We start from the raw sequence: 22097 nt of genomic DNA on the forward strand, positions 1-22097 counted from the left end.
GTGGGGAGGGCGTGATCAGAGCAGCCCCTTCCTCCTTGCTCACAAGAAACAAGGAAAGGGCTGCTGCAGGAGGGGCGGACAATAGCAGTTTCCTCACCCCACGTGTTTCTGTGCAAACACCACTGTCAGGACCCCTTCGAGCCACAGTGCTGCCCCTGGCCCCCCGCCCCCTCCAATGGCCTGGAGCCGGGACCCCAGGACAGATGTTCCAGTCACCCGAAAAGCTTCTGCTAGGGACGGCGGCCTCCAGAGGGCCCAGCCTTCCAGGAATGGCCTCAACTGACCCTCGTGGTCCCTGGGTCAGCTGGACGGGGATTACCAGCAAGGAACTGAGGCTCAGAGGCCAAGGGTGTGGCCTCAGGTCACATGGTCAAGGCCTGAGCCTCCCTGGGGCACTCCACAACCCTATCCTTTACTCTGGTCCTGCCAGAGCACCTCACACCTGGCCTCAGGTAGGGTTGGATCCCAGACTGTTTCAGGGATAGGACCAAGAAACGTGGTCTGGACGGTGAGCTCCAAAGACCATCCTCCCCCGCTCTCCACTCAGCGCCGGCCATGTCGGAAGTGGGGCCGGGATGGCGGTACCCTGGGAGAGTGGTGAGAAGCCCAGCACAGCAGCAGGGCAGCCAAGGGAGGGGGCGCAGAGGTGCGCAGGTTGCTGGGTTAGAGGTCAGGGGCCATGGGTGGGGTGTTGGGGAGCTGTTAACCTGGTGGGTGGGCAGAGAGGGTGTGGCAACCTCTGGTGTGACATGGGAGGTGCTGGGTGCAGAGATGGGGATGGGGCGCGTCAAAGTCAAGGCTGAGGCTGGGGCGGTGCAGGTACACAGGAGGAGGGGGCTGGCGGTGGGCAGTTTATTCCATGTCATGCAGACACTGACCCACACACTCAAGGAACTTAAAAATACATTGAACCACACGGTGTCCGTCCTCCCATCTCCCCCCGAGACACAGAAAGACACTTGGCTGAGTGGGGTCAGGGTCTGAGGGTCCGAGAGCCTCCATCCTGGAACAAGGCAGCAGTGTGGGCCCGGGCGGTGGTAGGGGCGGTGTCCTTTCTCCCCAGAGGAAAAGTGCAGAGACAGGGCCGAGGCCGCAGGCAGGGAGGCTCCACTCGTGTCACAGCGCTTGGCAGCGGGTGGGCCAGTCAGGGTCCTTCCCGGTCCATCCCCTGCAGGCCTGGCCCGGCCAGCACCCTGGGGCCCCGGGTGCCCGGGGCTCAGTCCCGGGCCTCGTCCAGTCGCCACTTCAGGGCGTGGTCCTTGTGTGCGTCGGGAAGGATCTGGTTGCGCATCCCCCCCAGCAGGTTGGACGTGGCCTCTGTGGCCAGGATGAGGGGCTTCACCACCGTTGGGGGCAGCTGGCGGATCACGCCCCCCACAGCACCTGTCAGCCCTTTCTGTTCGTGGCCCCGAGATGCCACCTCGCAGATGGTCTGAGCTGTGTCCAGGATGCCCTGTGGAGGTCGGAGGTCAGTGCGGGGTCTGTGTGTGTGTTGGGGGTGGGGTGGGGTGAGGGAGGGGTGTGGGATGACTGGGAGCAGGGCTGGGCCTCCTTACCTCTCGAACTGTGTCGTAGGCCTTGGCCACGCCCTCCCGAAGGTCGGCAGGTTGCTGGCCCTTCCGCAGCCTCCGCACGGAGCGCTTGTCTTGCAGGGAGCGCGAGATGGGCGCCGCCGGGGACAGGATGTCATAAACTGTCTCGGCCGTGGCCTGGAGGGGGGGGCACGGCGGGCACCAGGTGAGGAGAGGTGGCCTAGGCACACACGACCGGGAGGGAGCCCCCCCAACCTGCCTTCCCCACAGCCGTGCTTTACTGTGCTGTTCCTGAGGTCCTGCCAAGCTCCTACCACCCAGGTCAGGGGGCTTCAGGTGGACTGCGTGCCTTCCGAGGGGACTCTCCTAATGTCCTCTGGACCCCCCCTCCCGCTGACCACCCGTCCCCTGCCCATCTGAGGGGTGCCACAGATGCAGCCTGAGCTCAGCGCACTCCTCCCGCTCCTTGCCAGCTCCAGGGGCAGCCCTGGCAGTGGCCTGGGTTCCCCTCACCCATCCCCACAGATCACCAAGCCATCACCAAGGGTGACCCTCCATCTGCTGGCCCTCTGTTTTCTCATCCTGGTGTCACTCCTTCCCCCCCTGACCCCTTCCCCTGGCTGTGCCACACCCCAGCTTCATGCCCTGGGGGGAGCCCTCAGATGCCCGCTATCCCTCCAGCCTCCTCTCAAGAGACCCTGCCCCCCAGCCCCGAGCATCTGCAAGCACACCCCTCACCTCCGAGGACTGGCCGCAAACACCTGCCCGTCCGGCCCCCTCTTCTCCAGAGCCCGGGTCACGCAACTACAACTGCTCACGGGGTAACCCCCTGGCTTCCCGTCTGGGCCAGGAAGCGTGAGGCCTGAGTGAACCAGGGCCAGTCTCTGGGCCTCGGGCTCTCTGTCAGTAAGCAGAGCCACCCCCTTCCCTGCCCTGCAGGACGCAGCCACGAAGAGAGACGAACGGGTTCTAAAGCCTGCGGGCACTCATCCTCCCACACGGGAGCCACGGTGGGCCCCAGGCCAGTCCCTCGGCCTCTTTCCCCTGTGACCGGTCCTCGTAAGATACCACACTCCCAGGCCGCCTACCCTCCGTAGAGCTTTGGGGATGGAGCTGGGCGCCATGGAGCAGACCCCCCCTGCCCTGCGTGGCCTGAACGCGGGGGGCCCCTCACCTGGATGGCTTGTACCAGCCGGTTGCTGAGCTCTAAGGCGGCTGAAGCTGTGGACGAGCCGAAGGAGGCAGCGCCCCGCTGCAGCCCCCGCATGAGGCGCCCGTCCTTCCTGTACTGCTCGATGGGCAGCCACAGCAGGTCCCGGAACCCTTGGACTGGGGGGATGGGGTGGTCAGAGATGCCCCAGGCTGCCCCCACCTGCCCTGCTGTGGGAACCCTTCCACCTATTCCCCATAGTGGCTTCCAGGCTGCCTGAGAGGATGGCATTTTCAAGAGCTCCCAACGTCAGACACTCACAAAGCTGGACCACAGAGTGCATGGGGCCCACGCCGCCCAGCAGGCCAGGCAGCTGGTTCTTGCGGATGTCCTGCAGCCACTCGTTGAGAGCATAGCCCAGCACCTTGTCCACACCCAGGAGCCTAGGAAGGGCAGAGAGCAGGATGGGGTGGGACAGAGCCACATGCTGAGGGGTCACACGGCCAGGAGGACCCCAGGCGCCCCAACACTCCCCACGGCCCCACCCAGCCTGGTACGGAGGGAATGCTTGTACCCACTTCACAGAGGGCAAACTGAGGTCCCTCTCTTGGCCGAGGCCACAGTTAAGAACAGAGCAAGGGCCCTGAGAGAGGCCTGGAGGCTCACCCGTGCCGGCAACAGAGCCGCTTTAGCTTCAGCTCGGAGCAGTTGAGCTGGGCCAGGCCTATGAGGAGGCCTGCGAAGGTGCCCTGGGGAAGAGGAGGGGTTGGAGTTTACGTGACGTGGCCCAGGGGCCCGCCCAGCTCACAGGAGCCACTGGAGGCCGACAGCGGCCCATGTGCCTGGACAAAGCCCCGGCCCCCTGGCCTCCAAAGACCAGGCCACACCTGGGCAGAACAGGGACCCGACAGCCCCGCTTACCACCTGGTCCATGGTGACGTGCTTGCCGTGGTAGTCCAGCCAAATGGGCACCTCAGACGTGAAGCGGAACTCCCTGGGTGGGGAGTGGGGGTGGGGGTCCTGTGGTCACTGGCCTGGCCCCCTGCAGCCTGGCCTGGGCCCCCAGCCCCGGGTCCTACCTGAAGTAGATGGGCTGCTGCTCCGCGGGGGAGGCGCCGTGTCTGCCGCCTGCGGCCTCCTGGGAGCTGCTGACCTCCACCCCCTCGGGCTGCCCTCCCTGGGGGCCGCCGGGCTGGACTGGGGTCTCAGGGCGAGCTGGGGGAGAGGACAGATCAGGAATGGGTCCCAGCACGGCTGTGAGGCAGGAGGCCTGGACCCTCCCCTCGCTGCCCGGCTGCTCACCGTCAGCGGAAGTCTCAGCTGGGACCGTGGGGTTGATGCCGGCCGCCAGGCTGGTGAAGAAGTCCCTGAGGAAGAGCAGGGCATCCTGCCGGGGGCAGGGGCAGGTCAGCTTCAGAGGCCTGCAGGCAGGGGCTCGCCGCCGGCTCTGCCCCCACGCAGCTCACTCACCTGATCCACATTGAGCCGCAGGGGCAGCAGCGAGACGCGGAGACAGCACTCGGGCCCACCCGTGCTGGTCGTGGGGGCCACGTGCAGCGCTTTGATCTTGAGCTAAAGGCAGAGGGGGAGCTCTGGGCACCTGCTGGGCCTCAGGCCCCCGGCCTCCACTGCTCCCAGCCTCCCGTTGGTCCCGTACGTGCCGTTCCCTCGGCTAAGCCCACCTGAGCCCCCCACCCCCTCCCAGGCTCACAGACCACCGGGGTGTGTATGTGCACACGCGTGTGTGTACACGCAAGCACACGTGTGTGCCCTGCCAGGGTGGACCGCGAGGGCAGCCTGTACCATGTTGGAGTGGGTGCGCCGCGGCATCCGCTCGCTCGTGTGTAGATACAGGAATTTGTTGATCTGGGAGGAGGCCAGCCGGTCGCGGACCTCGAGCTCCTGTACAATGAACACCTGGCGGGACAGCGGCTGCTCCTCCAGCTCCTTGCCGGGGGCTCCAGGGCCCGGCTCCGCAGGGTACACCTCGTGCTGGAAGCTTACCTGAGGGGCGGACGGGCCTGAGTGGGCAGGCAGGGCCATACCGGGGTTGGGGGCTCACCCCAGGGCCCTCCTCTCCCAGCCCAATCTCAGTCCCACAGCGGCTGCCACCTGGACACCTGCACATGGCTGCCCCACGGGCACTGCAAAGCCCCCACGGCCACGATGAACGCCACCGCCTCCCGCGACTCCACCGGCCCCCGTTCTCACAGCCTTCCCTTCCCCTGAGTGGCACCTGTCCCCCATCCCCCTAAGTGCAAACCTTGGTTCGGTCCTCCCCCTGCAACCTCTCCATCACCATGGCTGTCAGTGTTGCTTCTCAAAACATCTCTCCAATCCCTCCGCACTTCTGTCACCTCTGCAGCTGCACCTGGCCTCGGAGCTGCCGGCACCCCCTGCTCACTCCCTCCAGCCCCTTCTCCAACCACCCAGAGGGATCTTGGTAAAGCGTCTGTCCACCCACCTTGCGCCCTGCAAACCCCTCACTGTGGCCTGGCAAGGCTGTGCTTCCCCCTCCAAAGCCCGCCCTCAGCCCTTGCTCTTGACGTGCGGTTCACTGGCCTCTCTCCTGCACCTGACAGGTCAGAGCCTCCCGCACCCGCGGGTCCTCGTCCCGGCCTTCTCTCCCCCTCACCTGGCGCTGGCTCCGGCGCCCCGGCCACCACTCCGAAGCACACCCCCCTGAGCTCTCAGCACCAGCACCCTCACCAGCTCGGGGAGTGGGTCTGTGCAGGCTGCTCTCAGTAAGAGGCACCTGACCCGCACAATGTGTCAGGTCAGCCCGGCCTGCTCTCTACCTCACGCACATTCAGTCCAGCAGCCCAGCCTGTGGTTCTTTTCACCGTCCCTCTAGTAAACACCAAAACCATCCGTGGTCTACAGGGCCCTGTGCAGCCTGGCCTGGGCTGGATCTAGGCCCTGTCTCCTACTGCTCTCCTCCCTGATCAGCTGCCGCCTCGCTGGCCTCCTTGCTGCTCCCAGAACACATAAGGGATGCTCCCAGAACACATAAGGGATGCTCCCAGCTCGCAGCCGTCACACTGTGCCCTCGGCCTGAAAACCTCTTCCTGGCTCACTGCCTCACATCTTTTGCAAAATGGCACATTTCCACGAGGACTTTTCGGCCGTCCCCAGCACTCCCCGTGCCCCCTCTTTGTTTACGTGCCCTGAGCATTTACCACATTAGAGTATATGCACGTGTAGTCTTACTGCGCTCCCTCCACTACGATACACAGGACAGGAAGGCAGGGTTTCTGACTGCGGCGGTCATTGCTACATGCAGCAGCTAGAACACCATGGCGGCAGCGGACCTAGTGCAGGACCCAGGGCCCGCAGAAATTCCCGGGCAGTGACGTGCTGGCTGAGCAGCGGGGGTGGGAGGGCCTGTCGCAGGGCCCCACCGCGGCTGGCCTCACCTTGCTGAGCTGGATTTCCATAAGGACATGGTGCTGCCTCCCGCTGCCCCCCTGCGCACGCCAGGAGTTCTGGGGCCGGTTGGGGCCAAAGCAGCGAGAAGGGGAGCTCCTGGGGCCTGTGAGGCCCGCTCTTGCCCTGGGAAGTGGAACAAGGGACAAGCTGACTCAGGAGAAGCCCCTTCCCTCGTTCCCTCCCATCAGAACAGCGCTTTCAGCCTGGAGCAAGAGACCCACTCTTAGGAGGTAGGCAGGGCAAGGAAAGAGTTAAGGCCAGAAGGTGAGGATCTGGTTCAAGGTTACCAGCTGCTGAAGGTGAGAACTGGACCCCAGCCCGGGGCCCATCTCCTGGGGGCCCCATTGCCACAGCTGCAACCTGCACCCTCTCCTTCTCACCTGTGTCCGGGGTGGGGGCCAAAGTCTCGGCCCCCATAGAGGTGCCAGACAAGGGAGACCTCACGCAGCACCACGCGACTGCTGGGCACTGGGAAGTGGGCAGGTGCCCGCAGAAGGTCCGTGCTGCCCAGCGGCTGTGAGAAGTGCCCGTCCTGCACTGCGATGGGGCCTGGATGCAGCTGTGTCACCACGGGCTCCCCGTCCTGGGGCTGCAGGGGGGAGGCCAAGTGAGCACACGGGGCACAGAAGCTTTCCCCAGCCCAGGCCACCTGTTCCTCCCCCATCCTCACACCCGTTTCCCCTTTTGCACGAAAGATGATTCTCATGGGCCATTATCCCGAGGAGCCCGAGTGCCCCTTGCTCCTGCCAGCGCGGCCTCCCTGAACCTCGGTCTTGCTCGCATGGGACAGTGAGTTAGGACATTCCCACAGGCACTTGCAGGCCAGGAGGCCAGCCACCGTTGCAGCCAAGTGGGAATCCTCCCCCCCCCCCCCGCTAACTGCCCTGCTCCCCTCTCTCCCTCCCTCCTGTGAATGTCCCAGTCCCTCTCTCCAGGACTCCATGCCTCACGACTTCCTCTGAAATCCATCCACTCCCTCCAAGCCCAGAGTGAGGGCTGCCCCCCCGGGAGCCCCTCCCAGCCCCGCCCGCGGACCCGACCTCGCTCTCCCGCTGATGCGGACCCCATCCTGCCCCTCTCGCCGTGGGAGCTCTAGAAGGGCCTAGAACGGAGCCACCCTCTTCCTGGCTCGTGCCCAGCCTGCCCACCACGCACCAGGATACCCAGGCCAGGAGCGTCGAGGATGCAAAACTCGTCGCTGTCCAGAGTGTCTCCGTCCCCCTCCTCTTCCTTTTCATCTTCTTTGGCCTCTGTGTGGGACCCCGAGCTGCCAGCGTGGGCCCCCACAGGGGGCGAGCGGGCCTGGGCCCCACTCCGTTCACCTGGGAACAGGTAGACCGACACGGGCGAGGCCTGAAAGAAGGGGCTACCTGTGGGGGGAGAGAGAGGCCGGTTTTGGGGGATGCCCCATGTGGGTGTCTGATGGTGTCTGCTGGCCCCAAAGCACCCCGCCCCCACCTGAAGCCTGGGCCAGCTCCCGCAGGCTGCGCTCGGTGTCCAGGAGGGCGTCGGTCAGGTCCCGCTGGTTGATGAGGGCTGTCTCCACGGGGGGGCATGAGGGCAGGGAGGCAGGGCTCTCCGAGAGCTGGGCCAGGCAGGGGAGGACTGGTGAGTGTGTGTCATGAGGGCGGGGCGGGCCCCAGGGCTCCCCCATCACCAGGTCCCTGGGGGCCATGGCGGGGAGGGGGCCAGGCAGAGCTCTGGTAGGCTGTAGGGCCAGGCCTCACCTGCACCTTCTGGCCGGCGATCTCCGTGGGGCTGGGGGGCCGGGGTGGGGGGTGCAGGTCGCCCTCACTCATTACGTACTGGAGCAGGTTGACCAGCAGGGCGCAGGAGTCAGCACAGCTGTGCACGTGCATCACGTTGTTGGAGCAGCGCAGCTCAAACAGTGGCTGGCTCTGTGGCACAGGGGGCGGGGGGGCATCAGCCCTGGGTCTGTCCCTGCCGTACTTAGGACCGGGCTGCGTCTCCCCCGGGGCGGCCAGCCTGGGGCTGTCAGCCAACCACCCACTGAACACAGGGGCAAACTGAGCCTAGAGAGTACAAGGGGCTTTGCCCAGGGCCGCCCGAGGAAGCAAGAGTGCACCTCCCATGTGAAGGACTTCAAGTGCCCAGTCTCCTGAGTCCCTCATCTCAGCCCAGAGAGGCAGGGCCTGAGATCTCCCTTCTACAGATAAGGAAATTGGGGGCCCAGAAAGGCTAACTCCCAAGGCCCTGCTGCCCTCTGCCGGCAGGGTGCATATTGAGGGATGTCCACCAAGGGCCTGGCCCCTCCCAGGAGGGCCAATAACCACAGGGAAGGGCTGTCGGTGACTGGGACCTGAGCCCAGGCCCAGGGAACAGAAGCAAAGTGATGGTGCGTTGGGAAAAGGGAACCCCTGAAGGCTCCCTTGCCCCGGTCCCTGCTCTGGCTCTGGGGGACCCTGGGCGACAGCCACACTCACCAGTTTGTCCTCAGTGTTCCCCTTCCATGTTTTGATCACGAGCTCCAGAAGGTCAACGTCCAAGACACAGACATAATCTGAGGCAGAAGGCAGGAGAAGTTCCTGTTGCCTCCTCCTACCCAGCCCCTGGCCCTGCTGTGAGAATCTAGGGTTTATCTGGGTGTAGCCCTTGAGTGTGTGCAAATGTGTATGGGTGCTGAGGACCTGGCCAGCAGCTGGGTGAGGCCATCTGGCTGCTCTGGGTTTGGCTGGGGGCCACAGCCCCTCAGAGGGAAGGGAGCCCAGTCCAGGCCCTGCCCACCTCGCCGCAGATCCAGGGTCTCCATCTCACACTTGTCGGACAGGTACAAGGCAGAGTCGTCGAGGATGAACCTGGAGGGGAACAGGGCTGAGAAGGAGCCAGCAGGGGTGGCGTTCGTGGAGGCAGGCAGAGGGGGCACCAACAGGGGGTTCCGAGCCCACAAGAAACTAGAGCTGGGCCTTCTCTGGCCTCAGTGTTCTTGTCTGTACAATGGGGAGACTGGGCCTGGTCTTCTGTACCACAGACCCAGACAGCAGGCACTCTGGTAGCATTTCTCTTTCTCCAAATAATTCCAGCACCTCCACCTCACCTGGGCCTCACAGCAGCCCTGGGAGGGAAATGTCCTGCTTTCCCCCCACAGCATGCATTCTTCTTTTAAAATAAGTCCTTACTTTAATGGCAATCTGACATAAGTGCCTTTTAAATATTTTAAAATATAGCTAATCCCAAATGAGAAAAGAACCTTAGATGGTCAGCCCTCTGTATCTGCAGATTCTCTTTCTGAGAATTCAACCAAGCGCTGATCAAAAATATTTTTTAAAAAATCCAGAAAGTTCCAAAAAGCAAAACTTGAATTTGTCGTATGCTGACAACCACTTACATAGCATTTACATTGTGTTGGGTGTTATGAGTAATCTAGAGATGATGTAAATGGGTTAGGACTTAAATGGGAGGATGTGCATGGGTTATATGCAAATATTGCACCCTTTTATGTAAGTGACTTGAGCGCCCCTGGTTTCTGGTATCCACGAGAGGTCCTGGAATCAATCCCTTGTGGATATCAAGTGACAGCTGTACATCTCCTTCCAGTCTTTTCTATGAAGGCACACAGAGATGTATACAAACATACCCCCTAAAAATCTTTAAAAAATATACACATACTTATATATAGTTTTATATCTTACTTTTTTTCAGTAACTACTGTACTATGGCATTTCCCCATATTTTTCAATGTCATTCTTAAATTTGACTTTAATGGTTGGGTGGGCCTCGTTTACTGACCGGTTATAATTTGGGGGCATTTAATTGTTTACAACTTTTGACTATTTTAGGACTTCCCTGGTGGTCCACTGGTTAAGGCTCTGTGCTTCCACTGCAGGGGCGCAGGTTTGACCCCTGGTCAGGGAATTAAGATCCCATATGCCACATGGTGCAGCCAAAAAAAAATTCACTATTTTAAATTATACTACGGAGGCATCATATTCCACTCTTCTTATCCTTATACCCCGCGGACAACCACTGGAAGTGAGATGATCAGGTCAGAGCTCAAATGCCTTTAAGGCTCTAATTCAGAGGTCTGACTCACTCTAGGAAGGTGAAACCCAATCTTGCTCTGCAGAGAGGGATCACCCGAATGTACAGAAAGGCTCAGACTGGCCTGAGGATATACAGGTACGCAGGACCCTGGGGGAGTGGCAGCTGCAGTCACCTTGGGGTGGGATGGACAGGGAAGCTTGGGTCAGGGGAGCTGCACACCTGAGCAGGAAGGTCGAGGTGTCCATGACGATGTTGCTGGAGAGTGTGAAGGTCTCAGCAGTGACAAGGACACGTACAGGGAGGTAGAGGGGCCTGGGGAGGTCACGTTTGGGCTGGGGCAGGCTCCTTACCCGAGAGCCTGCCCCCAGCCCCTGGCAGCCAGTCCCCTGCGCGCAGGTACCTGTAGTCCACGGCACAGGAGAACAGGTGTACGTGTAGGATGGTAATGACCGTTGGAGGCAGGTAGCCCAGCACTGGGTCATCTAGGACATCTAAGAACTCCAAGAGCTTTGGGAGCCAGAGCGAGAGGGACAGGAGGAGGGAGGGCCTCCTTCTTCCTCACCCTCCATCCCAGCACAGCCCCCCACTTACTGCCCATCAGCTGTCCATCTCACCCTGGCCCAGGGGCTCCACCCAGAAGTCAGCCCCAGTCCAAGGTCAGCTCTGGCCCAGCCCGTGCCCCTCACACCAGCCTAGAGACCTGCCGCCCACATGACCTTCACTCACCTGGGAGTGCCAGCTCTGTTCTGGCAGGGCCATGTGGTGGCGCAGGGTGGCTCTGTGCAGCCGCAGTGTCACCAGGAACTCCTGGGGGCAGGGCACAGTCAGCATGGTGGCAGCCCAGCCCTCCAGGCACAGGTAGCAGTGGCCCCGGCCAAACAGGTGCACCAGAAGCAGGCATGGCTATACCTTGACGTTCCTGTGGGGGTCCAGTTGGATGCGCACAGCAGTGGACAGCATGTGGCGGCCCCGGCCCTGGCCCTTGCGGCCCGAGGCTCCTTGTTCAGTCACCCCTTCCTCCGACGCGTAGATGGTTCGGGCCAGCTGGGCCGGAGGAGCAAAGGTGGGCAGCTCCAGGCGAGTGGGTAGCAGGTAGTCATCCACGGCCGCTGGGGAGGCATCTGGTGAGCCCCCTGCCAAGCTGGCTGATCACCCACTCCACCCAGGGCACACGTCCCTCCCCAAGGACTACCCCTGACAATGGCCCCAAGAGACCCCATGGCGACTGGCCCCCAGCCCTCACACCTCGGTGGTAGAGTGTAGCCTTTTCGGCTTCCAGGCAGAAGTAGCCAAGTCCCGGCTGGCCTCGGTACTGGGAGACGCTGAAGATGGTGCCTTGTTCCACGTCCAGCACCAGCTCCCCGTGTGTGGCCTCCAGCCGCTTCCCACACGCGTCCTGCAGACAGAGCACGCGGCTTGGCCTCACCTGCTACCCTCAACAGCTCCACAGGGGTAAGGGGGGCCTCCTGGAGCCCTGGCCTGACTAGGATCAGCTCCAGCCTCTACCCAGATTGCTGGAGGTCTGGGGCACCTTCTCTTTTGCCAAAGGGGAAGGCTCATCCCTGCCATGTCTACCTCCAAGCATCGGAGGGCACCCATCTGGACCCCTAGCATGGTGCCTGACATCAAGCAGGTGCCCGTAAGTGGCTGAGTGGGGCGTGATGGGGTGGGTGGGGTGGCAATGGTGGGCCAGTGGGTGGCAGGTGGGCGCTACTGGCTGGACCGGCCACTCAGCCCCCAGCGGGGCCTCTGTTTCCCACATGTCCAACTTGCAGCTGCTTGTACTTGTTCTCCTGCCACGGGGGGCTCCGGAGTTAGGGGCTCACCTCCCGTGGGCTGTCCTCACCTTGGTCTCACAGTGGGCTGTGATCCGACCCCTGAGCACCGTCACCAGTGTAGAGAAGGTACTCTGGGAGTGAGGGCTCAGGGACTCAGGGGCACCTGACGCCCCCACCGAGAAGTGGGTGTCCTCGTCATCCGAGTCCGAGTCTGGGGTGAGATCAAGGAGCCGAGTGGGAAGGAGACCTGGGAGGGCTGCCCGGGCCCCAGGGCCCCACCAGGGCATCCCTCCTACCCAGCTTGAAGGCAGACTTGCACATCTTGAAGCCGTCGTGCCAGAAGCCCGAGGCGTCCGGGAAGCCAGCGGGGCGAGCGGCGGGGGCGGGGGTGGGAAGCAGGTCCGCGGGCTCCCACATGAGCAAGTCGTTGTTGATCCTGAGAGGGCAGTGGGACCACGGCGGTGAGGGAGGCCCGGCGCAGCCCCTTGCCACCCCCTGCCCCGCCCACATTGCCACCTGTTGTAGAGGCTCTCGTAGACCTCCTTGCTGGGCAGGAAGACATGGGCGCTGGGCAGGACCGCTTCCAGGCTGCAGCGGGACAGCGCCAGGGCCCGGCTCTGAAAGTTCCTCATCTCCTCAGGGTCTCCAGGAATCACCATCTAGGCGGGGCAGCGGGGAAGGGGATGCGAGTGATGTCAGGGCCTGCTGCTGCCCTTAGAATCTGACCCAGGTCTGCTTCCCGAATTCCAACCGTTCATTCATTCATTCATTCATTCATTCACAAGAGCCCTTCTCTGCTAGGATGTATGGCAGCCACCTCATCTCAGGCGTTGACCACGTGCGAACCCTGCTCCAAGGGCCTCATTTAGGTTAACTCCTTTACCCACACGACAGGCCCATGAGACAGGACATCATATCTACTTTCCAGATGAGGAAACTCGTCTGTAGGTAACTCTCCAAGGGGTTAGGCAACTCCCCCAGATGACACAGCCACTGAGTGGCCGGGCCTGGATTTGAACCCAGGCCGTCGGGCCCAGAGGCCAGGCCCTTAACTACCTCTCACTCAACCCACATCACCTTCAGTGAAGGGGATCCTGAGGCCCAAGTGTACACTACTGATACACGGCTGATGGGATGGGGTGGTGATCTTCCCCACCAAGGACCCATGCCCCCTGGGCGCTGCCCTCACCACTGCCTTCACTCTCGGGCCCCCCCACCCCGAGATTTCCCACGGACCAGAGACGATGAAAGAAATGAAACTCTCTGGCGCTGGGTCACATTATCTGGTGCCCCAGGTGGTCTTGTTCCCTGGCCCACAGCCACCTAGTGGCCCCCGTTAGACTCACTCAAAAGGCCCTGGACCTCACCTCTTCCGTCTCGTACATGGTCCTTTTGGAGGAGAAGGGTGAGGGTTCAGGCTCCCGAAGGTCACACAGATTCTCAGCTGACAACTCCAGCTCCTCTCCCTTGTCCGGGGCCACGTCCCACTGCTTGCTGAGCTGGGGGTTCAGGGTCACCACCACCCTGCCATGGCACAGGCCTGTCACTGCCCTGCAGGGCCCCCCAGCCCCCTGGTCCCAAGTGGCCTCCCACTGCCCTCAATAGTGAAGCCTTCCTCTCCTGTCTGCTCCTTCCAGAGCCCCAACTTACTGGGGCAGGAAGTACTTGTGCCCAGGGCTCTTGGGATCCAGGGCTTTGGAGACCCGCAGGCAGGGGACAGGTGGCTTCTCTCCATCTTCGTAGGTGACTGGAGGGGATGGGGAGGGGTGGGGGGTTGTCGGTGCCACCTCTCCCATTTCTTCCTCAATGCCAGGTGGGTCAGCAGGGGCCTGGAGCACCCCCCCCACCATGACAAGGTGTTTTATTGTTTACAGACCTGTGCCCTCCCTCGCGCCCAGTCTGCAGCGGCCCAGGGATAAACAGTCCACTCTGCCCACGGCCCAGAGGAGCCGGGAGACAGGCAATGCTGGTGCCTCACGAAGCAGATGAGGCCTGGACCAGGGTCTGCCCCCATCATGACCCAGCCCCTTCCATAGCCCCCAAGCCCACCTCTCCCACAGGCCTGAGCCCCTGGCCAAGGGGGCTGTCTCCTGGGGGGGCTCTTACCATGTAGATCGGAGCAGGTAAGTTCCAGGCGGGTGGGGACTGGGGGACCAGGCCCACTGCTCAACTCTGACCGGAACTGGGGCTCAATCAGCTCCAGTCGCAGCTGCTCAGGCCGCACGGCCCCGCCTGCCCAGGGGTCCCGCTCAGGCCGCAGGTCAGCGATGGGGAAGCGCAGCTGCAGGGTGGCCCGGGGTGCCGAGAGCCGCACCTCTGTGTGCTGCTCAGCGGCTGGCGGGGGCTCTGTCTGTGGGAGGGGGTGGCTCAGAGCTGCTGCCAGGCCCCCCGCCACAACCCAACTCTGGTCAAGAGCCCAAGGTCCCACACCCTGCTCTCCACCCTAGCTGGGCATCTTACCAGCAGGCCAGCAGGCAGCTCGGGAGGGGGCGTGGTGGCCAGGCGCAGCAGGGCAGCGAGCCGGTCCAGGGCCCCCAGCTCCACGTCTGCCTGGAAGTCAGCCAGGTCCAGGGCCAGTTCTGAGTGACAATGGCAGGCCGTTGGGCGCCGGGGCCGGCTCTGAGGGTGAGGGTGCTCAGGTCAGCGAGGGCTGTGGGGTGGGTGAGGGCAGGATGGGCAGGGTTCCCCTTGAGCAAAAACAGAAAGAACACAGAGCCCTCCCAAGTTGTGAGGAGAAGAGCTTAGGCAAGGAACCCAGGAGGGGATGGGGAGACCGTCACCCCCTGCCTGAGGCAGACGACCATGCTTGCTTAACCACAGCCACCCAATACTTACCACCCCCAGCCCTGCAGGCGGGCAGGGGTTTGCCACGACAAGCCCAGAGAGGGGCTAAGAGAACGGACGTATGTGGTCCTGGTGTATCCAAGGGCTCCCGGATGGGGATGCGTGCTCTGGTTTGAGCACAGGTAAGGAGGGTGGGAGCAGGGGGGCACCAGGGCAGGCAGGTGGAGGGCAATACACCATAAGGAACAGCCAAGGGCCCCCGGGCCTGGAGGAGGCCGGGTTACCTTGGGCACCCGGCGCAGAGTCTGCGTGTGGTGCAGGTGAGCGCAGGGCTGAGCCGAGGCCTGGGATCGCAGGATGTTGGGGAAGCTCAGGATCTGGTTTGGGACATGGAAGATGACAGGGTCAGGCCGAGCCCCCGAGCCCACCCTCACCTCTAGGCCCTGTGGTGCACGCCCTGGCCCTCGGCCCTCACCTCTGTGTACTCGGGCTCTGAAGCGCCCCTAGGCCATAGACATTCTAGCACCTCCAGCTGCCCGAAGTGCACTTCCGTGCTGGTGACCCGCCGGCCCCTGCTTGTCCGCAGCTCCCAGGACAGCTGTACAGCAGCACCCGTTAGCCTACAGGGAAGAAGCCGGGTGTCAGAAGGTGGGCTTCAGGGGCTCAGGGAGTCCCCTCTAGCTCAGGCCCGCCTTGGGCTTGTACCGGACGTGGCTACAGGGACAGGCCCTCTGGAAGCACGGTCGGAGATGGCAGAAGTCATGGGAGCCGAAGGACCCATCCTTGGTGGCATCAAACTCCGCAAAAAAGTGGGTGGTGAGGTCGGGTGGTCCGGAAGATGGGACAGACGTCTGAAGCAGGGTCAGGGTCACACCCCCCAAGGTCATCTTCAGCAGCGAGTTGGGGCGCAGAGTGTTCGAGGGGGGTGCAGGGGCTGTCTTGCCTGAGAGGACAAAGGCTTTACCAGAGGCTCCCCGGAGCTCGTGGGCTCCCAGGTAAAGTGACAGTCAGACACTGGGCTAGGGGCTGGGAGAAGCCCTGGCCTAGCTGGACCGTGACTCTGGCCAGGGGCTTGGCCAGGCAGGGGTGACATGAAATCTTGTTATACCAGATACTGAGCTCAAGTTCAATTCAATCTGCTCAAGGAAGCTGGAACAACTGGAGGCGATAAAGCACATACCCAGTACCTGACACACACAATCTCTCAATAACCATCAGTCAAAACACATAGCCTATCCTGGTCAGATGTTATCCCTTTTTTATGGAAGGGGAAACTGAGTCTCCAAGAGTTTAAGTGCTTGGCCCAGGGTCACTGGCTTTGAAACCCAGGTTCTGTCCATCACATCACCGCCTCCCCTGAGCGTTCCCACGGAACCAAGTCACCAACAGTGGACCCTCCGGCATCGTGTGACATCGCATAACAAACATGACACCAGCATTGAGCCTTCCTCCAGCTCTTCCTGCCCCTGGAGGACTCACCGGTTGGGGGGGCCTGGGCAGAGAGCCGGCGGGAGGCCATGTTGCTATGCACAGAAGAGCCCAGGTCTACATCGGAGAGGGAGAGCTCAGACAGGGCTGAGGCCACACTGCTTGTGAGGCCTGCCATGGAGAAGAAGAGGTCTGTGGGCCAAAGGACGGGGGTCAGAGGCGGCCGGGCTCAGCCCCCTGACTCCTGCACGCATACGGGACACCCCATCCGTCGCTGGGTCTGGCTCCACACCCACCAGTGCTCTCCAAGTTGACAAGGGGGTTCGAAAGGGGGTCTGGGCTGAGGGGCTCAGCTACAGTCCCCGCCTGCAGCTGCTGGTTCAGATCCTGTTCAATCAGCCACAGATCTTCAGCACCTAGTGGGCGGCTCTTGTTCAGCTTGTCGACCAGGCCCTCAGGGTCTACAGGGGAGGACACTTCCTTGTGTCAGTCCAGTCTGGCCGGCACCTTCCCAGCCATTCCACCCCTTGGATCACCCAGAGGCCTCACCTGCAAGGCTCACTGCGCCAAGCAGTTCCTGAAGCTGCTGGAGCTGCCGTGGGGTCAGAAGCAGGTGCAGGGAGCCCAGCTGTCCACACACCTCCAGCTGGGGGTGGAAGGAGCAACCATGGAGCCTACACCAGCCACTGCCACCACCCACCTGCCCTCACCCTGAGGAGGTAGGATGCCAGTTGCCGGGCTAAGCTCTGCCACCAGCTAGCTGTGCAATCCTGGCCCCACCTTGACCACTCTGAGCCTCAGTTTCTCCAGTTGCCTGGAAGGCAGTAATTTCCCCCACTCAACGACCCCGCTCTGTCCCAGGGAAGGTCAGCACCGTGGAGGAAGATCTGGAAGTGGAACATACTCCCTCCTCCCCAGGGGCCTGGGACCCACCTTGGGGCCTGGGAAGGCCTCATTTTGCTTCAATTTCACAGTCAGCTCCAGGCACCCCGAGCAGCTGCCGATCTGCAAGGGAGGCTCTGGGGGTCCTTCCTGGGAGACAAGAGGATATAGGAGGGGAGGGGTCGAAAAGATGCGGTCAAAGATGGTCAGAAGGGATGGAGAGGGGCAGATGGGTCAAGGGCCAGAGAGGACAGGGGTGAGAAGGGGAAAGAGGCTGTGAGGACCAGAGTTGGCCCACCTGTGGGCGGAGCTCCTCCAAGTGTGGGGGGATCTCCTCGAAGTGCAGGCGGACCCCCGCCAGCTGCAGCAGCTTGTGGAGGAAGGCAGGAGGCTGGTGCACATCCACCGGGGGTGCTTGGCTTGGGTCTCGCACTGCCTCATCGCAGTACTCCAGTCTGGGGAGTGGAGGATCAGCTCTTGCCCAGGCCACCCCGGCTGGTGCCCCTCTCCCCACACAGGATGCTGTTCTAGGGGTCTGGGGTCAGTGAGGTCTGGCCTGCAGAGCGGCCCCATCATACCCAGGCCATCCTGAACCTCCATGGCCAGCTCTTGCTCCTCAGACCCTCAGAGTGTAACCTGATCCTGGGGGCTCAGCCACCCCGGGCCTGCACCACTGGGAGCCTGGACACCACTGCAGGCTCACAACACAGTTCACCTCCCCCTGCCACGGTCGCAGCCCAGGCCCACCCAGAACTGCCCTGACACGACCCAGGAGCCCAGGCTGGGGGTGCGGGCAGGGCCAGGGCCGCTTGGCAGCCCCTCACTCCCCCTCTTCCTCACGCCAGCCCAGCTGCTCGGCCTGCCCCTACCTCTGCACGTGGGCCTCCACTGCCACGCCATGCTCCCCATCACCCGGCGAATGCTCCACCCTCACGACAGTATCCGAGAAGGTCACCTTGATCCTTCGCAGTACTGAGGGGTGGGGAGGGGTCTCAGGTCAGGCAGAGCAGCAGGGGCCAGACAGAGTTTCCCTGTCAGGCAGCAGGGTGCTGTCTGAGGCCTTTGCCCTACAAGCCGTGGCCGGGTGGGACCTGCTCACCAGTCTCAATGGTCTGGGCGAACATCTCCAGTCCTTCCAGTGGCTGGGGTGGCTCAGAGGGCTCGGGCAGCCCATCCCGCAGGCACTCCTGAGCCAGCTGCATGCTCGTGGTCATACACGAGGCCCAGCTCTGGGAGTCAGCAGCCCCCGGCCCTGCAGGTAGGAAGAGGTCTCAGCGCAGGCCGGCCCCGTCAGCTCCAGGGTGCCCAGGCACACTCCCACTGCCTGCTCCCACACGTCCACCCCAGCCCCAGCTGCCCCCTGCCCTCACCTGGGCCCTGGCGGGGCTGTAAGCTGAGCTGGAGGCCTGACACGTGCACCGTACAGTGGTCGGTGAGCAGCGCGGCCCAGGGCACGGCCACCTCGATAGAGCCCACGAAGCCTTCCACCAGCTCCAGTGGCGACTCCATGGACTCCAGCACCTCGTTCACAGACTGGGAGCAGGCAAGAGACAAAGCCAGCTCAGTGAAACCCCAAACCCAGCTGTCTCCCTGGCTGCGGCACTCGCTGCCTGGCTGTTCCACCCTGGAGAGCCCCCTTGCTCCCCGGTCCCTCCACATGCTACCTGCAAAACCCTACCTTTGCTCAAGTGATCCCTACTCTTGGCCCGCCCTATTACTGTATAGTCCAATGTGCCCAGTCTCCCAAACCAGAGGAAGGGAGAGATGAAGGGCAAAGAGGAGGGAGCCAGGCAGAGGGGATGGAGGTAGCGTTCCAGGCACGGGAGTAGCACATGCCAAGACCTGGTAGAGAGGGCAGCAGCACCCTACATTTACCTGGGCGAGTATGGATTTTAAGGGGAGTGTCCAGGAGAGGCTGGTAGGGGGCTGACCGGAGCTGGAAGGGGGCCCCCAACTCCAAACACTTGGTGTAGCTGTGCTCTGAGGCGCAAGGTTAGAGCTCCCGGTCACAAATAGGGGAACAGCTCCCGCTCCAGTCTGGGAGTTCCCTGAGGGCAGGAGCCCACCTGCCTTCTCTGTGTGACCCCAGGTGCTCTGCGTGGTGCCACCCAGAGAGGGCCTCAGTCAACACCTGGTGGATCCGTGAACAAAATACACGACAGAACTAGAGGCCCATTGACATCAAGTTCGAATTCCTCACCCACAGATCCACAGAAACTTGAGGCCTAAGGAGAAGGAACTAGCCTAGTCACCCAGCGTATGATGGGAACTGAGACCGAGACCCGGGCCTCTCTCCTCATCTCAGCCCAGGGTCCCCAGGCACTTGGCTTCTTTGGTGGTCTGCAAGGCAGGGGCTGCAGGCCTGGCAGCTCCGAGAAGGGTGGGCATATTAAGAAAGCACTTGCATTCCACCAGGGCCCAGATCCTCCCTGGAGGCCAGGCAGGAACCAATTCAATCTCCAACCAGAAGGCAGGGCGGCTGGGAGTGTAGAAAGAGGCTGCCTAGAGGTCTGGGCCAGCCTAAGAGGCCAGAGGTCAGAAAGGGTCTCTCACACTGGGATACACAGGCAAGAGGTGCCACCAATTCTGGGCTCAGGGGTCTCCCCCTACCCCACATTTGCTCAGGAAGGCCTGGTCTACCTTAAAGCCCAGCTCTTCCTGCCCAGACTGTATTGAGGCCAGGCACCCTGTCTAATGTTCCCCCAGAAAACTGAGAAGCCCCTGTCCCCATGCCCACCTCTGTTGCTCTGGACTGGAGGGCTGACCCAGTGCCAGCCCTGGTCTGGAGCCTCTAATTGGTGGCTCCTTTGCAACTTCCCAGGTCAGCTGAACCGTGAGTCACAGCTCCTCACCGTCCCCAGCCTCAGGCCTCTGACCCAGACCTTATTCCTCTCTGCTTCCCCAGCATCTCTCTCCTTCCTGCCTAAGGCTAGACCACTCCACCTTTCCTCAAGGGCTTTCCTCTAGGTGGGGATGCAGATGCCCAAGCTCCTCCCCAAACACCCATTTGGTCCATCCCACTCTCCCAAAAGCAGGAAGTAGGCAGTGGTGGCAGCCACACAAAGTGTTGATCAACAGGGGTGCTGACGCTGTTGTTGACATCCATATCTGGAGATGAACGCCACTCACAGGGCCAGGGTCGTGGGGTCAGGAGGTCAGGGTACCTTTCCCACAGCAGGGCCCTGGACCCCTGCCAGACTTCCCTAACTAGCTGTATGCTCCAACTCTGTCACTTCCCTGGCCTGGTCCCACGAGAGCCCCCTAGTTCCCCCGATCCCTCCTCACCCTCTCCTAAGCCCCTTGGCACCACGCTCAACTCGGGCCCCCAATTTGATAGGCTTATTCTGGCATTCTCCAGACCAGTGACATCCTGCTCCCCAGCTTCAGTTTCTCCTCCTGTGAAGTAGAGGCAGGGACCCCTTCTATCCAGCTTCAGGCTCTGGAGGTGATCAGCTGGGGTCCCTCTGACCCCTGGAAAGGACCGGATGCCTAAGGCCTCTCCACTCCGGTGCCTGGTCCCCTCGTCCGACCCTTTCGCAGGGAGCCTCAGGTCGCTGCGCCCCCCAGTCCGACCCTTCCCGGGCTCAGGCCTGGATCCTCACCCAGATCTCCAGGTGTATATCCCGTAGGGCAACGCTGCCCTTGTACAGATCGAGGCTGAGCTGGTCCAGGCTGAGGTGCTCCTGGAAGAAGTGACCCAAGTAGTGGTGCAGCAAGTAGCGGCAGACCCGCTCTTTCACACAGTTCGACCACGGCCATAGCCATCGTGACATCTCGGAGACCGCCGGGCCCGGCTCGCCTCCTCTCGCCGACCGCCAGCGTTCCCCGTCCGGTTGCGCTGTTCACTAGAGCCCCCGGCTCACCCCGCCGCTTCTCTTAGCGCCAGGCCGCACCCCCGGCCGCCCGACCACGCCCCCCACGCTCACTGCCATTGGCCACTGCAAAGGGCGAGGCCTACTGATTGGCCGCGGGGGCGGAGCCTTCAGGCGCGAAAAAGGGACTGGGCTCTCCCTGAGATATAGGGCTCCCAATATTGATTTACGCTTGCGTATAAATTCTGTGTGGGAGCACCTTTAACCTCTCTCCTACGGGCTCCGGGAAGGCTGTTGCTTGAGGTGCCAGCCCCTCAAAGGAATGCGCATGTGCCGACTCTTCCAACTAGTACTTGAGGTAGTTGGCGAGGATTTAAAGGGACAGTGTCCCGTTGAACTTCGTAAAAAGCTTTCCAGAGGAAAGTTCAGTGTGAGAGCCCCAGTACGCATCTCTGGAAACAATTAAGTGAAAATATTTGCATTTTACAAAACGCTTAACCTTCCGCTGTCTCATTCAACCCTCACAGCAACCTCTAAGGTAGAGATTATTGTCACCGTTTTACAGATAAGGAAACAGACTTATAAAAATTGCTGTGAGTCCACCATGAAAGAGGTCTCACTTGGAATGACGCTTGACGGGAGATTAACTGATGTTCCCTTCTCTCTATACTTGTCAGGCCTCCCAATAATAATAATAATAGTAATAATAATAATAATGTTTTTAATATCTGTAATCCTAAAATTCGATAAAGAATGGATTCTAACTCCCTTGAGCAGAGTTTTATTGTTTTGTACAGCCCTTGAGCTAAGAATGGTGTTTTGTTTTTTTTTTTAATATTTATTTATTTTGGCTGTGCCAGGTCTTAGTTGTGGCACACAGTATCTTCCTTGCAGCATACGGGATCTTTAGTTGTGGCATGCGGGATCTTTTGTCGCATGAGGGCTCTTAGTTGCGGCATGCAGGATCTAGTTCCTCCACCAGGGATTAAACCCCAGCCCCCTGCATTGGGAGATTGGAGTCTACCCACTGGACCACCAGGGAACACCCCTAAGAATTGTTTTTACATACCAGAGTAGTTGGAAAAAATCAAAAGAAGAATATGACTTCACGATGTGAAAATTATATGAAATTCACAGTGTGTCCACAGATAAAGTTTCAGTAGAAGACAGCCATGCTCACTTGATTAAGTACTCTCTAGGGCTGCTTTCTTGCTACAGCAGAGTTGAGTACTTGAAACAGAGGCCTGCAAAGCCTAAAATATTTATTTTCTGGCCCTTTACAGAAAAAGTTTGCCCGCTC

At 61.4% G+C, this 22097-nt stretch overlaps 1 protein-coding gene across 3 annotated transcripts; it reads right to left on the reverse strand.

Moving 5' to 3' along the window:
• Positions 1–843: 843 nt before the first annotated feature.
• On the reverse strand, positions 844–20849 carry ATG2A (autophagy related 2A). 3 transcript variants are annotated; one of them, XM_057728187.1, is made up of 41 exons: positions 20588–20849; positions 18356–18518; positions 18085–18237; positions 17855–17957; positions 17284–17440; positions 17037–17135; positions 16653–16749; positions 16400–16564; positions 16155–16295; positions 15381–15618; positions 15151–15295; positions 14960–15052; positions 14352–14510; positions 13998–14241; positions 13542–13638; positions 13259–13415; positions 12408–12550; positions 12188–12327; positions 11960–12102; positions 11359–11509; positions 11023–11222; positions 10840–10920; positions 10514–10620; positions 10333–10425; positions 8857–8927; positions 8556–8632; positions 7839–8009; positions 7570–7696; positions 7267–7481; positions 6492–6700; positions 6099–6234; positions 4486–4686; positions 4153–4254; positions 3985–4069; positions 3762–3897; positions 3604–3676; positions 3349–3431; positions 3004–3125; positions 2707–2861; positions 1557–1709; positions 844–1453 (listed from the first exon to the last, which is right to left on the reverse strand). In XM_057728187.1, the coding sequence occupies exons 1-41, from the start codon at positions 20756–20758 to the stop codon at positions 1217–1219; spliced, it is 5793 nt and encodes a 1930-aa protein (XP_057584170.1). In that variant the 5' UTR covers positions 20759–20849; the 3' UTR covers positions 844–1216. The 3 variants fall into 3 exon arrangements, with proteins under 3 accessions (XP_057584170.1, XP_057584173.1, XP_057584171.1); XM_057728190.1 differs by lacking the exon at positions 16400–16564; XM_057728188.1 differs by lacking the exon at positions 7570–7696 and having other exon boundaries at positions 7275–7481.
• Between the last annotated feature and the right edge of the window lie 1248 nt (positions 20850–22097).

This window comes from Hippopotamus amphibius, chromosome 3 (genome assembly GCF_030028045.1).
Source record: "Hippopotamus amphibius kiboko isolate mHipAmp2 chromosome 3, mHipAmp2.hap2, whole genome shotgun sequence".
NCBI classification, from domain to species: domain Eukaryota; kingdom Metazoa; phylum Chordata; class Mammalia; order Artiodactyla; family Hippopotamidae; genus Hippopotamus; species Hippopotamus amphibius.